The 16364-nt window shown below is 45.1% G+C and overlaps 2 protein-coding genes across 2 annotated transcripts in view; one reads left to right on the top strand and one right to left on the bottom strand.

Moving 5' to 3' along the window:
* Positions 1-5764: 5764 nt before the first annotated feature.
* TMED5 (transmembrane p24 trafficking protein 5) lies at positions 5765-13971 on the bottom strand. Its single transcript, XM_075286584.1, has 4 exons — positions 13563-13971; positions 9340-9437; positions 9074-9257; positions 5765-6596 (listed from the first exon to the last, which is right to left on the bottom strand). Exons 1-4 carry the CDS (start codon positions 13731-13733, stop codon positions 6378-6380), a joined length of 672 nt encoding a protein of 223 aa, XP_075142685.1. The 5' UTR covers positions 13734-13971; the 3' UTR covers positions 5765-6377.
* Positions 13972-14336: 365 nt separating this feature from the next.
* CCDC18 (coiled-coil domain containing 18) overlaps positions 14337-16364 on the top strand; it is a 50597-nt gene continuing 48569 nt past the window's right edge. Inside the window, exon 1 of the mRNA XM_075286588.1 lies at positions 14337-14518. Coding sequence (XP_075142689.1) covers positions 14493-14518 — 26 coding nt within the window. The 5' untranslated portion in view covers positions 14337-14492. The remainder of the gene's footprint in view (positions 14519-16364) is intronic.

Consider the following 16364-nt stretch of genomic DNA (forward strand, 5'->3'; position numbering starts at 1 on the left):
CACAGAGTATCCAGTATGGTGGACCTTCTGTGGACCTTCTCTATCATCGGGCGATTGGGGAGCTGGAAGAGTTCAGTAGGTTGTTGGTTTATTGAAAAATATTCACTATAACAATTCTAATGTTGGGTTCACAACTGCATCCTTCTCTCAGTTCTGGTCTGTTGGGGGATCGGAAGAACCAAAATGTGGACACAATTGGATCTGCTAAATGAGATCGAATATAAGGCTGAGTTCACATGGGGTATTTTTTGGTTAGGATGGTGAGGCCTCAAAATCCTAACCAAAAAGATGGCTCCCATTGAAATCAATGGAGGCCAGTCAGTTTTTTTTCCCAGGAGCAGTTTGTTCCGACTCCCTGAAAAAAAAAGGCCGGACATGCTCATCCTTCAGGCGGAGTTGCCTCGCGAATCTGCCTGAAGACACTCCCAACTAGGTCCAATCATTTGGGCCTAATCTGGAGCGGAGCACGCGACTGTCCTGCATTGGCATCCAGCCGCAGCTACCCATATTTTGGACTGGAACCTGAGGCGGCCTACGCCTCAAGTTCCAGACCAAAAAACCCTGTGCACACTAAGTCTAAGGGGCTGTTAGGTGGTGGGGTTTGCACTTGTAAATGCAAATGTGAACCCAACCCGAGTTCAGTGGTTTCATGAACAGTCCACTGGACTCTTAAAACCAGAACAACCCAGAAACTTATAGATATTATGGAAAATTCCATATATTAATCGGCTCCCTCTGCCCACAGATTGGACTGGGTGCTCTATGGGACCGTTTTGCTTTAGGAGAAAACTATTGCTAAACCTTCATTTTTTTGAAGACTGAGTGTTCTTGCCCGGCCGTGTGCTGTACCTGCCCCCCTGGAGTGTATTTCTGATTTTCCTTTTTGTAAAGTCTTGCTGACCCATGCCCGTTTACAAATAATTTGTATTAAACACACAAAGCTGTATATTTTTCAGCCAATTTAAATGATTTTTTTTTGCTTTTTTTTTTTAATTTGTAAAAAAAAAACTTTTCAAGGAATATTTGTAAAATCTTGTACAGAGCCTCCTGACGTGTCACATTTTTAATAGAATATTTTGTTTTTAGAATTAAAGACCACTGATACATGCCATATCTTATTTATCTTCTAAGATACGACTCAGTAATACAGCTGTACTTTTCTTTGTCATTGCAACCCCATCATTAAAGTGCATTACTGTAGAAATCAGCAGTCCTAGTTCTCGTGTTTTTTCATTTTAGGTAGTAATAAGTACCGTATACCTTGTCCGTAACACTTGATGCAATGGTTAAAAGGGGCTCGATCAGCAAAGTTTTGCTGTATGAGCCCCACATGTGTGTGAATAACCTTTAAAAAGACTATTCAGGCATCGCTAATGTTATTTTAAACCCCCGTCCGAGCATGTGCAGTATGCTTGCGAACGTCTTCACTCCGGAAGAACAGAAGATTAAGGCGGAGAAGAGCCTGGACGACGACGCTGAAAGAAGGTGGGACTGAAGATGATGTCGGATCGTGCATGACCACCCCCTGTGCATGCAAAGGTATGATTTACATATGTTTTTATAGTTTTATTTTAAAACGGGGGGAGGTTTAAAATAAGATTAGCGGTGCCTGAATGGGCTTTTTAAAGGCTATTCACACATATGTGGGGCTCATACAGCATCATTTTGCCGATAGAGCTCCTTTTAAAGTAATATTCACTCACTTCACATAAGCCACGAGGTCGAAACAATTTATCAACCCAGGATAAGAGAGGATCTGCACCAAGGCATCAGCTCAAATAACTAGAACATATAGGTGCAGGGGTTTTTTTTTTTTTTTTTTTTTAAGGGGTATTAATGATAAATCTATCCTGATCCAGTTACAGGGTTATGTGGAATCTGATCTTTGAGCAGCTTCAGTGTCGGGGTAAATATCAGCCTACACTGGGGTGTAATAGATCTGCGCTGGATGTAATAGTTCTGCACTGTTCAGTGGGGTTTGATACGGCAATACATAAAAGGTTAATCCATAAAATGAAAGTACTGGAATTGGGGAGATTGCTTCTGCCAAACGACAGGTCAGTGAAGAAGTGATGATTTATCAGTAGCAGAGCCCCTATTAGGGTATGTTCACATGGCAGAAACATTTTTCACCATATGACTTCTCCACACAGCTAGCAACAACAATGTATCAGCATCCTGCTCCTGAGGAATGGAACTAAGAAGGAGGGAGTCTTGAGTCAGGGGAAGATACAGTATGACGCTTCTTTTTCCTGCTAGCTGGAGAGAAGGGGAAAAAGAAAAAAATGATAGGGGGGGGGGGAGACTCTCTGAGTGAGAATGCACCTGCAAAACACTTTGTGCGAACATACCCTTAGAGCAATGTGCTGACAATTGACTGCAGAGACCCCCACTCCATCCCTCAGAATGGAGTGCTTGTGTTCCCTGGATTGGTGGGGGTCTTGGTGATCAGACCACCATCAAACTCATACACACTTAAAGAGGACCTTTCACCATTTTGGGGACATGCCGTTTAATACACTGCTAGAAAGCTGACAGTGCTGAGTTCAGCGCACTGCTTTTCCTTTTTGTGCCCCAGGTGAAGAGCTATCGGTGCCGCTACTGTAGCGCTCCACAGTCAGAAGGGCGTTCCTCACGATCAGGAACGTCTTTCACAGCAGCGTCTAAGCTCTGTATAGTGAGAGCGGTGAGGAACATCCCCTCCCCTCCTGATAATACTCCTCCATAGATGAGTACTGGGGGGGGGGGGGGTACATTCCTCCCCGCTTTCAGAGTATAGCGCTATAGGCGCTGCTGCTGTGAAGGACGTTCCTGACTGACTGACTGTGAAGAGCTACAGTACCGGCCCCGATAGGGAAAGTAGTGCGCTGAATTCAGCACGCTGTTGGCTTGCTAGCGATATATAAAAGCACATGTGCCCCTGATCCTCTTTAAATACGGATTAATGGATGCTGTGCGATCTATTTAATATAGTAAGTTTATACTGCACCTCACAGGGTATGACAGTGTTAGGCTGGGAGGAGTTTTTACACTATAATAGATTTTTTAGGAGGAAATACATATTGGATAAACTGCTGGAATTTAAGTGTTAAAAGCAACCATGTAAAACAGCATTCATGCTTACAGAAGACTTACTACAGACAGGTTTTATATTTATTGAAAAACTAAGCAACTAATGACAAGTAAATTCACATTCCAGTAAAAAATAAAATTCAGAAATTGTTAATTCTCCCCCCAACAATATGAAAGATTACAGAATTAGATTTATACTAAACCAAATTTAGTCATAGGCTCCAATTTTGCAGCACATTACTCCATGATTTATTGCACCCTCACTTAAAAAAAAAAAAGAAAAACTTAAATTTTACTGCTGTAACAGAAGAATAAATCCTTATGCAGAACTATTACAACAGTAAACAAACATGGCGGGAGATTTCCTTCACATTATGGTCAATGAAAATGAACTTGGCCAGTTCAAAAACCTGCAGCGTGCCCGGTCCTAAAATGGATTTCATGAAATCCTATTCATATAGTTGCAGCTAAAACCCATACATTTGGTTTAGGACATGCCGCATTCAACAAGTATTCGTTGTCACAGGATTTCTGGATTTCCACCTTTTACTTCAATGGGGGAAAACTATAACTGCGAAAAAAAAATTTTTATTGCAGCAAACATTGCTAGGATCCTTGTCCAGAACAAGGACATGAGACAAACTACAAAGGTGTCAAAACCATAGAGGGGAAAGATTCAGTCCAACATTTACTTTGTGGGTTATTTGATCATAAAAACACAGTAACAAGCTGACACTCCTACTTGACCTACAGTCATGTGATATTTGCACATCTACAATGTGGGGACTGTCGTAACCTCAGTCCCTATCCCTTCATTTTATAAGTAACAGGTCAAAGAGCAAAATACACACCAAAACTACAGTGTAGACAAAGCCCAATGGAAAGAAACCAAACCTACATAAGGGTACTGCTTACGACTCATTCACATCTGCGCCCGGGACTCCGTTCTGCAGGTTTCTGTTTCCTGCACAAAACACAGCAGGAGACGGAAACTTTCAGGACTCTCTCACCCATTCATTTGAATGGGTTTGAAAAGTGTACGGCCATGAGTGCCGGTGAGCGTTTTATGCTCTCCGTGGCAAAAGTTGTTTTTTTTTTTTTTTAACCTGGACACAGAGTTGGACATGCAGTATTCTGTGTTTAAAAAAAACTTTTGCCACGGAGAGCATAAAACGCTCACCGGCGCTCATGGCTGGACTCAGTTATCAGGTTTCCGTCTTCTGCATGCAGAAGATGGAAACCTGTGATGCAGAGTCCGGGCGCTGGTGTGAACCCAGCGTTAGTTTGATCATTTTTCCAGGTAAGTTCATATACAGACTTGTATATTGTTAGCAGTTATCTTACATTCTTCATGTAGGGGAGACAAGATTCCCAGAATTTGGCATTGGAGGTCACATACACAATATAGATTTGTTTTATAGCTAATATGAATACCGTATTTTCCGGACTATAAGGCGCACATAACCTACGATTTCCTCAGAAATCGTAAGTGCGGCTTATAGTCCGGTGCGGCTTATATATGGATGGAAGCGGCGGCAAAGTCTGCGTGCCGCTTCCATACATACATACATAAAAGGCACCGTAAGGGTGCATTCACACTACAGAACGTCGGCGTGTATCACAGCCGTACACGCCGGCGTTACAGCAGGGCTGCCGGACACTTCCTATTCATTTCTATGGGAGCCGGCATGCGAGCGCTCCCCATAGAAATGAATGGACAGACACTTCCCATTCATTTCTATGGGAGCCGGCATGCGAGCGCTCCCCATAGAAATGAATGGACAGACACTTCCCATTCATTTCTATGGGAGCCGGCATGCGAGCGCTCCCCATAGAAATGAATGGACAGACACTTCCCATTCATTTCTATGGGAGCCGGCATGCGAGCGCTCCCCATAGAAATGAATGGAAAAAAGCAGTCCATTCATTTCTATGGGGAGCGCTCGCATGCCGGCTCCCATAGAAATGAATGGGAAGTGTCCGGCAGCCCTGCTGTCACGCCGGCCTGAAACAGAACGTGAAACTTACCGAGCGGTGCAGGGCGGGCAAGCATTCAGGCCTCCTCTTCCTCCGATGTTCCGTCCTTCTCCTCCGGCGCTCGCTGATAATGGCCAGGGCGCATGCGCAATATCATAATGCTCCTACTACGGCTACGCATGCGCCCAGGCCATTATCAGTTAGCGAGCGGCGGAGGAGGAGGACGGAACATCGGAGGAAGAGGAGGCCTGAATGCCCGCCCTGCACCGCTCGGTAAGTTTCACATTCTGTTTCAGGCTTTTATTTTAAAACGGGGAGGGGGGTAGTTTAATCTAACTTTTACGGTTGGGCTCTATCAGCATGATTTTGCTGATAGAGCCCCTCCTCGCCTGCCGAGCGCTTCCAATAGAAGCGGCTGGCACGCGGGGGGTTAAGCGGCCGCTGGCAAAGTCTGCCTGCCGCCGCTTTCAATAAGATATAATGCGCACCGGACTGCGGCTTATAGTCCGGTGCGCCTTATATATGAACCGAGACGGACTATAAGGCGCTCATGGGCAATGCGGCTTATAGTCCAGTGCGCCTTATAGTCCGTAAAATACGGTAATTAGTATATTCCCTATAGTGTCACTAGTTGCACCTTAATGTAAAATTGGCTTCAAAAATTCAGTTTTTGTGCATTTTTTTTTTTTTTTTAAATAAAAATGTAATTTAAAATTTAAAGATTTTGGAACAACTTTTGACTTTCTACCAGTAGTTTTGTTAAATTCTTTAATATACTTATAACATTGTGTCTTCCCTTACTAAATCTATAGGTAAAATGTGCACTTTTTTTTTTTTTTTTTAACAAAACAACCCTCCCCCCAGCTTTTAAGCATAGTGCAGATGGTGTTAGCCAGAATCTTATTCATTTTGCTGGTACGGTAAAATGCACGGTCAAGTGAACTGCTATGGGCAAAGACAACCCATAGCAAACAGTACTGCTGTGTCTGGATGAACAGCCATATTTACTGAAACTCAAACACCCCATTTAGGCATTATAGTAAAGTTAGGTACGAATGTAAAAGTTTTCCCCAGGGACCAGTGTGTATAACTGAATAGTCCGCATGATGTGTCCGGCCACTTGTTATGGACAGGACCTTAAGAAAAAAAAAAAAATCCAAGTTATTTGCCTAGACCTCACCAAGACAAAAAACAACCAAGGTGGTACAAAGCTACAGTCAAACTATAACCCTTATAAATACACACTCCATTATAAGGCCACCCCATCGCTTCAAGAGTTTATTTTCCCTATAACCTTGGCTCCGTTCCTCCCACGGGGTAAGTTGTGGTCAAGGTCTGCTTTTCCGCTTGTCCTCAAACAGACTCTTCAGCATATAGACTTGGATGACACAAACCACAACCATCACCACCAGGTTGACCATGGACCAGAAGTTTACTCGGTCATAGTTACTTTCCTGGATATTTCGGTCTCTTGCTTCAAAGGCCTTCAGCAGAGTCTGGATCTGGAGGCTTTTACTTAATCTGCCTTTCACACTGTTGATGGATTCCTGTTAAGAAGAACACGACATCTCACATTGGATGTTACAATGACCAGCATCAGTATTAGTCACTGACTACACCGTCCCTATGGCTAGATAACCATTTCCAAGCGTACAAAGACACACATGAGGGAATGACAAGTTACACTACATTATCTTCCGCACCTATAAATCTTCCCAGTTCCCCCCTTGCTCTGTAAAGGACAGGACGACATTTTCCATGTGACGCATCATAAATGCAATGATAATAGACATTTGGATTAATTAAGCAGAAAATTTGAAGCCTATAATTCCTGCACAATATCCAAAGGTCATCAGAGATAACAGGTTCAATTTTCTTACGTGGAATTTGGGTAACAAAGGCTTGCCTGTAATTCTCCATGTAGGCGGTGACGCCCTTTACTGTTTGCATTACAAGTTTACAGTAAGTTTTAATATTCTCAGCTAATTAAGACAACCCAATGTAAATGTATCATAATTAACAAATATTAGGATTGCATAGGGCAAATATACGCAAAGGAATGATTGCTTCACCTTCCCTAAAAGCTCACAGAAATATGGGACTCTTCATTTTTCCAGTCTTCTGTTATAAGAGGGTTTTGGTTTTTATCTCGACCTTAGTCTTGTACATTGGCATAAATATGCAGTTGTCTTAGAACGTAATAATTTATACTGCATGGTCTACGTGACATTGTGGGCTGTCGTTGCAATGAAAAGCACAGTGGACCCCAGTTTAGTGCCAAAGAAGTCTATGGGTACATGCCAGGAAGGTTTCCCAGTGTATAAATGGACTGCTCCCACTACTTCTATAGCCCAACAGTGATATTTATGACATAGAGCATCTTCAATGATAAAGGTTTATTAGAAATCACTATGAAAACGATTAAAGAGGACCTTTCATCAGATCGGGCACATGTAGTTTTATACACTGCTGGAAAGCTGACAGTGCGCTGAATTCAGCGCACTATCGGCTTTCCCGATCTGTGCCCGGTGTAAAGCGCTATCGGTCCCGGTACCGTAGGGCTTTACAGTCAGAAGGGCGTTTCTGACAGTTAGCCAGGGATGCCCTTCTGCCCAGCAGCGCCTATCGCGCTGTAGAGTGTGAGTGTGGAGGAACTCCCCCCCCTCCCGCTCCTGATAATACTCCTCTATGGACAAGCTGTGTGAGCAGAGGGAGGGGGCGTTCCTCCCCGCTCCACAGTACAGCGCGATAGGCGCTGCTGGGCAGAAGGGCATCCCTGGCTAACTGTCAGAAACTGTGTAGGAGGCCCATAAGGTGGTCATGAGAGGCCATTGTATTGCCCTGGCTACCAGTCTTAAAAAGGACAAGATAGCCAAGGAGAGGGCCTTGGTTTCCCGGATTCAGTCCCTTTCTGATAGTTTAAATTGTACCCCTTCTGTGTCCATCCTTCGTCGCCTTGTAGCGGCTAGGGCGGATTTGAGAGATTTGGCAACTCAGGCTACCAACGCCTTCTCCTGTATAGCCGTCAGCGCTACTATGAGAGGGGCAATAAAGCTCACACCCTTCAGGCCAAGACCTTGCATGACCACCAAACTTACTCTGCCCCACATGCTGTTCGAGATCGAAAGGGAATCCTCCATTATCAGCCTGACTCTATAGCTTCCTTGTTCAAGGACTATCACATGAAACTGTATATCTCCCCCCCCCCCCCCCGCACCTATGTGGACCCGTTACAACAGGCAGCTGCATTGCACTCATATCTGGTGGCTTGCTCCCTGCCTAAGCTTTCTCCTTCTGCAGTTACTGTGTTGAATGCTCCTATTACGACTGATTGGGTAATGGGGTCTGCTGGGTTTCTGATTTTTAATACTGAAACCAGCGACGATTTTAAGCAGAATCTGGACAGAATCTCCTATGGCACCTCGAGCATTAGCACGTTTATCCAGTGTAGAGAATGCAGTGCTAAGCTTTTTCCCTCCATAATCCCTTCATTCTTATAATTATTATTACTCACATATACACCCTCTCCCACTGTCAGCTTGAACTTAAAGAGTTTTCCGTGTATCGACACATGACCTCTGTGATATGTAACGGACCAGCGGTCACGCTCATGTTAACAGGTAAATCTTCTTGTTGCCTGCATTGGCTGAGAGAGAGACGGGACCGGTTTGGCTACCAAAAATAGTCATTGGGCCAGCCCTTGTCAAACACTTCATTGGTCATTTGCTAACATGAGACACTCTCTCCCGTGTCCATTACAAGCTATAACAGGAGTGCCAGGACTGGCAGAACATCAATGGATGTTGACCCCCTGTGGTTGCCCTGAGCCACTTATGTGAGGTCTAGGTATTCGGTTACGGCCGTTTCAAAGTAGTCTTTACCTGTTCCCTGCACGATTTACATCACAAGCTTCTAGATCTAGAACTGGAGTTGGTTTAATTGAAAACAGTCATTGTAAGAACTGGAAGAGCAACAGATATCAGAATAACCCAGGATTGGACCCAATAATAGAAGTGGTACCAACCAGAATATCCTCCAGCTTCATATCCAAGAGATCAGTGCCAATGACGTAGTTCTTCCAGTCTTCTTCTTCTTCACCTTCTTCATTTATATGATCCAATATCAGTTCAAAGAAGATCACCTTTTCTGATATATGGCTGAAGGTATTGTCAAAGCAGAACTGGTAGTCTCCATCCACAGTCTCCAACCTGGGGGAACAGAGAAAACTGGTGAAATTCCTGCTGTGAGAAGAAATCATTGGTCCATCCTCAGCGGTCCTATGTAACTCACGTGTGGACGCCATCGGACTGTCGTTCTTCAGAGAGGAGCAGATCTCCATTTGGAGAGAAGAGGTAGAAGTCAATGTCTAAACTTGCGCCATCTAGAACCTATACATACAGAACATAAGATATAATAAGGATATAATATAACATAAGATATAATAAGGATATAATAACACTACAAAGTAGAATACACCTGGCTGCCAGCAGGTCAGTGCCATGTTATTAGTCTACTTGAGCCCCTCTATATTAGGTAACCCTAGGACAGGGTTAGGGAACCTTTGGCTCTCCAGCTGCTGTGAAACTACAACTCCCAACATGCTCCATTCACTTCCATGGGAGTTCCAAGAACAGCAGAGCCAGTATGCATGCTGGGAGTTGTAGTTTTGCAACAGCTGGAGAGCCGTACGTTCCCTGCCCTAGGAGTTTTATTTTATTTACTTCCTACAGGGTTTCTTTTTTGCTATACCTGGGGGTTTCAGATCGGTTACGACTACAGATTACGTGATTGGTACCAGCGCCCGGCCTCTGTTATTACACTTCCTTATTCTGGTGCCATTTTCGCAGGTACCTTTGCTGTAGGAGCTGGAAGACTATAGTAAACCCCAGCCCCATAGTACAGGTCACTAGTATGAAAATGGTAGAAGAGGCAGGTGATGGTTCCAATCACGTGATCCAAAATGAAGGGAGTAAAAACATTTAACAGACAACCTCTAATAATAACATAGAATATACCAGGTTTACCCTACAGTAGCATGAGGATATAGTCACATATAATGATGAGAAAACTACAACCCCTTTATATTCTATGGTTTTATGCAACAGGACATAAGACCAGAAGTATTAAAGTTATGTAAACACAACCTCAGATGACACCATATGGCGGATCATACCGTGACATTATTTAATAAAAACTTAGTCGAAATGCAGAAGCAGTGAATGTGCCAGGCAGCTGCTGCCAAGGCAAATAAAGTTATGGGATGCAACAAGAAGCCTAGACGCTCAGGACAAGGACTTAGTACAGACACGACATAGACAAAGGCAAGCAAATGTCACAATCACCCAAGTCAAAGTTCTGGCAATGTCTGGACTGGACACCACTGTATAGAATCACATGTGGCATCTTGCAGTGAAAACCTCCATCACACAGATCACCGGCAGCGCAATATAAAATTATATATGTCTTTACTGCACATTCAATTGTCTCTAGTGTGTGGCTGCAATTGCAAAAAAAGGTCCAGGCCCATACATTTCGATGGGCCCATATATACAGCCGTAAAATTGTTGCTGCAATTAAGAGCTACAAAAACTGGTGCAGGTCCTGTATCCATTCAATAGAATGGATGGGTCAGTGAAAACCATTTGTCACCCAGATAGCAATCCAGAAGTCACGCATGGAGTTTTCACCGACTGCCAGACAAGCCATGAACAGCATTTAGTTTGTGTCATTTCCCCCAGATTTCTTCAAAGACAGAATACCTAATAGTCTGGATGGTGTATTAAGGTCAGGGAATGGTAGAGACGTCTTACTTTCTGTCCTAAAATCTATGTCGCACAGATATGTTTTCCCCCTATGCTTTGCTTCCCTAGCAGCCTAAATTATCTGGTTTGCCATTAGGTTTTATCTCTGCCTTAGTGTGAAGTTCTGAAGATATTACAGGGGTTGTCCAGGATTTGGTTTTTATGGCCTATCCTTAAAGAAGGCCATAAATACCTTATCAGTGGAGGCCAATAGCCACCCCTCACAAAGGATTAGCTAGTCCTCATAGTATATAGTGCACATATATAGGGATGGAAGCAGAATACTATATACATTATATAGTGGCCAAGGGGGGTTACTGCCACGTAGCTCCATCAACATCCAGAGCTTTGGAGTAAGGCCTCATTCACATCAGCGTTGGTATTCTGTTCCGGGAGTCCGCATGAGGATCCAGAATACTGAACACAACTGCAAACTGTGTGCTAGTGAAAGCACACGGATCCCATAGACTATAATGGGGTCCGTGTGCTTGTTGCCAGATCTCCACAGGGATCATGCAGACAGGAAAGTAGTTCAAAATCTACTTCTATGTCCGCATGATTTGTACAGGCAGCACGCGGCCAGCACACGGACCCCATTATAGTTTATGGGGACCGTGTGCTTTCACTGCACACCGCTTGCAGTTGCGTTCGGTATTCCGTTTGGGGGTCTCCAAGCGGACTCCCTGAACGCAGATGTGAACGAAGGGTAAAACTGCATCGTTTTACAGTCCCTGCAAAGTGACTACATGGACTAGCAAATCCCATCCACACATCACAGAGAAACACCTGCAATGGAATTGGTGCAGTTTCCAGAACAGTCACGTTTTTGCAAATCGCAGTATGTCAATTATACCCATGGAAGCGCATTGTTTTTTCCCTCAGCGCTTTTTGGCTACGGCTCGCTACGTGAGGCCTTACTCTCAAACAAAACCCATCCACGCACAGTAGAAAAATAAAAACGTAGTGCAAAGAGTCTTGTGCTTTGGGTTTTGAATACAGTTTGTTATTTATTACTGCGTGTTCAGACAGTTTTCAGTCTTTGCAACAATGATGAAAGCCAGGACTGGCCACATGAGAGTCACAGCTGGAAGCAGCAAAAACTGTCGTTTTAAACTTTTTTTTTTTTGTTCGCAGGCAGTTCCACTGTGGAAATCCTGACGTGGACCCAACATGTGTGGACTTGACTTAAGGCTGGTGGCCCACTTTTTGGGAGTATCTACTAATGAAAAAAAAAAAAAAACAAGGAAAAAAACGCCACAGATGTAGATGCAGATGTTACAGGTTAGTCAATAGTAACTTACATACATAGAAACAATCACTAAGACAAATAAAACAGGAGCAAAAAAATGAAGGAGAGAAAAAAAAAAAAAAGGGGGGAGTGAAAACTAAATTTGCCAGAAGCCCAGTAGTTAAATCAGCCTTGAGAATTAGTCGTACAATATCAGAGAGAAGAACTGAAACAAAGAGCGCAGGCTTCAGATAACGTGATTTTGCAACTTTTTATTGGCCGGTCATAATGTCACAGCCTTTGTTTTACTTTGGCATTCATTCCTCTGAATATCGAATGTCCACAAAACAGAAGTCTGATATTTTATGGAGTTAGAAAATCTGAATAAACAAAAAAAAAAAAAAAAAAAAAAAGGATCTATCTACAGTATCTATCTATCTATCTATCTATCTATCTATCTATCTATCTATCTATCTATCTATCTATCTATCTATCGGATTATCCAGTCATGTAGATGTTTATTCTCTAAACATATTTTGATACATTATTCAAAACAATTTATGGCCCAAAATGATTGAAAACAATTAAGCAAAATGCCAAATTGTGAGAATTTATCAGACATTCTTAATTTTTAACAAGAAGAAGAATTTTTAACTTCATGAATAATGTGCCTTTAGTATCTGACCAGACATGTGAATGAAATCCGCTGACCCACAGTGGGCAATGGAGCACGATTACCTACAAAACCACATAGCCGTTGGCCAAAGCAAGTGGGCTGGATTCTGGTCAAGTCCTCATAGCGGCACCCACTACCCCTACAATAAAGCCAGGGCTAACAGCTGCTCTGCACCCATGCACGCCTCTATAGGTTTCTATTAGATTTTTACTATATATTGTTTTTTTCACTATGGTTTTGCGTTTTAACAAACCTTCATACTGTGACAATTGGCACTGCCACTAAGTATTTGGCCACAACCAGAGGTGGGACCTGAAGCTCACGGGCACACATACAAAATCTGTAATTGGGCCCTTACCTACCTTGTTCCATTTAGAATAGTGGTATATTTTATATGGCAGAGGGACCTATGAGGGGCGCCGTAGTGACTGCTGCTCCTTATAGTTACACCCCTGCCCACAATGTAGCCTTTTCCTGACAGTCTATTCAGCTTTATGGGTCAGATCCATCACCCCGTCCAGTGACTGCTTTCCCACTTCTGTGTTCCTGCAATTTGGGGACTTTCCTGCATTCAGCAGCCACATAATAAGCCAGTGTACACACTGGGGTTTTGATCAGGCTTTTAGTACAGTTTCTTAAAGCCAAAGCTAGGCGAGACTCATAAAAGGGGAGGACAGAGTACAGATACTGCTTGGTTTCTGTAAATGCCCTCCTGTTTTTAACTTCCAAAACTACAATAAAAACCTGATGGAAGCCTGCGGGTGTGAACATAACCCAATCAGAGCGGATGTGGGGCAGCAGGTCCTACCTGGTACTCTATCTCCAGGGTGGCATCTTTCTTCATAGTCTGGAAGAAGCATTCCTTCTGCCCGGCCGGGATGGTGAAGGTGAAGTCATTATCCACAGACTGGGAGAAGCCGCAGCAGCGTTGCACAGTGTAGATTGCGGCCAGCAGTGTGATCAGCGCTGCCTTCCCCATGCCAGCAGACCCAGTGCCCACTCCTTACCCCAACTACATAGAGGGTGCAGGGAGCATGTGCTGAAAGTCCTCTCCCAAATGTGGGCTGTGCCCGGAAGATTGCAGTGCAGCCAATCACTTGTGTCACCCAGTGATCGGCACCCCCGGGGGGGTAATTCCTTCACTCCCTGCTCTAGTCTTCACCCCGTCACACCAGCCCATGGCCCCCTCCTACTGATTCTACTGGCTGCAAGTTCTGCAGGGTCCTACACAGACACGATAGGGATTTAAAGGGACTGTGGCATCCTGGGTAATGTAGTTCTGAGCTAAAAAATAGAACATGTTCTTTAAGTTCAGCCTAAGCGACCACAGAACTACAACTCCCATCATGCCCCAAGCGCGGACCTCTACAAAGTCCATAGAACTATCGCCGCATTGTACACGAGCCCGCGGCTGATTGCCCTGGACATGACACGCCCATAAGGTACACAAAACCAAAGACAAGGCGGCAAGCAGGAAAGAAAAGCTACTCTGTTTAAATTGAATAAAGATACGCAATTTTGAATCGTCTCCACGGAGATCGTACAGCGTCGCTCCGCCTTCTTTGTAACGATAAACGCAGCGATTGGTGGTTTGGGATAAGGCGGGAACCTATTCCTCTGCGGATCTGGCCTATCACAGTGCAGCGTGTCAGCTGTCCGTTTGGGAGGCGCCGCCGACTGGGACGTGTGGGCGGGGCTTTTGTATGTTGTGGAAGTTGGTGGCATGGAGAGGGGATGAATGGAGGAGGACGGCTGTGCTGGTGAGTGATGCTGAGGAGGCTTGCTGGGAGATGTAGTACCACAGGCGCTGGAGTGAAAGACCACTGCACTGTATAGGAGGAAATATGGCAGGTCCGCAGCTGCTCTGCTACAGAACATTGTACTGCAGCCTACTGGTACTGTGCTGACAACCAGCTCTGCCCAGACTGCAGCCTACTGGTACTGTGCTGACAACCAGCTCTACTTACACTGCAGCCTACTGGTACTGTGCTGACAACCAGCTCTACTTACACTGCAGCCTACTGGTACTGTGCTGACAACCAGCTCTGCCCAGACTGCAGCCTACTGGTACTGTGCTGACAACCAGCTCTACTTACACTGCATCCTACTGGTACTGTGCTGACAACCAGCTCTACTTACACTGCATCCTACTGGTACTGTGCTGACAACCAGCTCTACTTACACTGCAGCCTACTGGTACTGTGCTGACAACCAGCTCTACTTACACTGCATCCTACTGGTACTGTGCTGACAACCAGCTCAGCTTAGACTGCAGCCTACTGGTACTGTGCTGACAACCAGCTCTGCCCAGACTGCAGCCTACTGGTACTGTGCTGACAACCAGCTCTACTTACACTGCATCCTACTGGTACTGTGCTGACAACCAGCTCAGCTTAGACTGCAGCCTACTGGTACTGTGCTGACAACCAGCTCTACTTACACTGCATCCTACTGGTACTGTGCTGACAACCAGCTCTACTTACACTGCAGCCTACTGGTACTGTGCTGACAACCAGCTCTGCCCAGACTGCAGCCTACTGGTACTGTGCTGACAACCAGCTCTACTTACACTGCATCCTACTGGTACTGTGCTGACAACCAGCTCTGCCCAGACTGCAGCCTACTGGTACTGTGCTGACAACCAGCTCTACTTAGACTGCAGCCTACTGGTACTGTGCTGACAACCAGCTCTACTTAGACTGCAGCCTACTGGTACTGTGCTGACAACCAGCTCTACTTAGACTGCAGCCTACTGGTACTGTGCTGACAACCAGCTCTACTTACACTGCAGCCTACTGGTACTGTGCTGACAACCAGCTCTGCTTACACTGCAGCCTACTGGTACTGTGCTGACAACCAGCTCTACTTACACTGCAGCCTACTGGTACTGTGCTGACAACCTGCTCAGCTTAGACTGCAGCCTACTGGTACTGTGCTGACAACCAGCTCAGCTTAGACTGCAGCCTACTGGTACTGTGCTGACAACCAGCTCAGCTTAGACTGCAGCCTACTGGTACTGTGCTGACAACCAGCTCAGCTTAGACTGCAGCCTACTGGTACTGTGCTGACAACCAGCTCTACTTACACTGCAGCCTACTGGTACTGTGCTGACAACCAGCTCTGCCCAGACTGCAGCCTACTGGTACTGTGCTGACAACCAGCTCTACTTACACTGCAGCCTACTGGTACTGTGCTGACAACCAGCTCTACTTACACTGCAGCCTACTGGTACTGTGCTGACAACCAGCTCTGCCCAGACTGCAGCCTACTGGTACTGTGCTGACAACCAGCTCTGCCCAGACTGCAGCCTACTGGTACTGTGCTGACAACCAGCTCTACTTACACTGCATCCTACTGGTACTGTGCTGACAACCGGCTCAGCTTAGACTGCAGCCTACTGGTACTGTGCTGACAACCAGCTCTACTTACACTGCAGCCTACTGGTACTGTGCTGACAACCAGCTCTACTTACACTGCATCCTACTGGTACTGTGCTGACAACCAGCTCAGCTTAGACTGCAGCCTACTGGTACTGTGCTGACAACCAGCTCTGCCCAGACTGCAGCCTACTGGTACTGTGCTGACAACCAGCTCTACTTACACTGCAGCC

The sequence above is a fragment of the Leptodactylus fuscus genome, chromosome 9 (assembly GCF_031893055.1).
Source record: "Leptodactylus fuscus isolate aLepFus1 chromosome 9, aLepFus1.hap2, whole genome shotgun sequence".
Lineage (NCBI taxonomy): Eukaryota > Metazoa > Chordata > Amphibia > Anura > Leptodactylidae > Leptodactylus > Leptodactylus fuscus.

Coding starts and splice junctions, on each gene's coding strand:
- TMED5 (XM_075286584.1), bottom strand. CDS start 13,733: ATGGGGAAGGCAGCGCTGATCACACTGCTGGCCGCAATCTACACTGTG. Junction 9,258..9,339: donor CAGTCCGATGGCGTCCACAC/GTGAGTTACATA, acceptor CTGTTCCCCCAG/GTTGGAGACTGTGGATGGAG. Junction 6,597..9,073: donor TGAAGCTGGAGGATATTCTG/GTTGGTACCACT, acceptor TCTTCTTAACAG/GAATCCATCAACAGTGTGAA.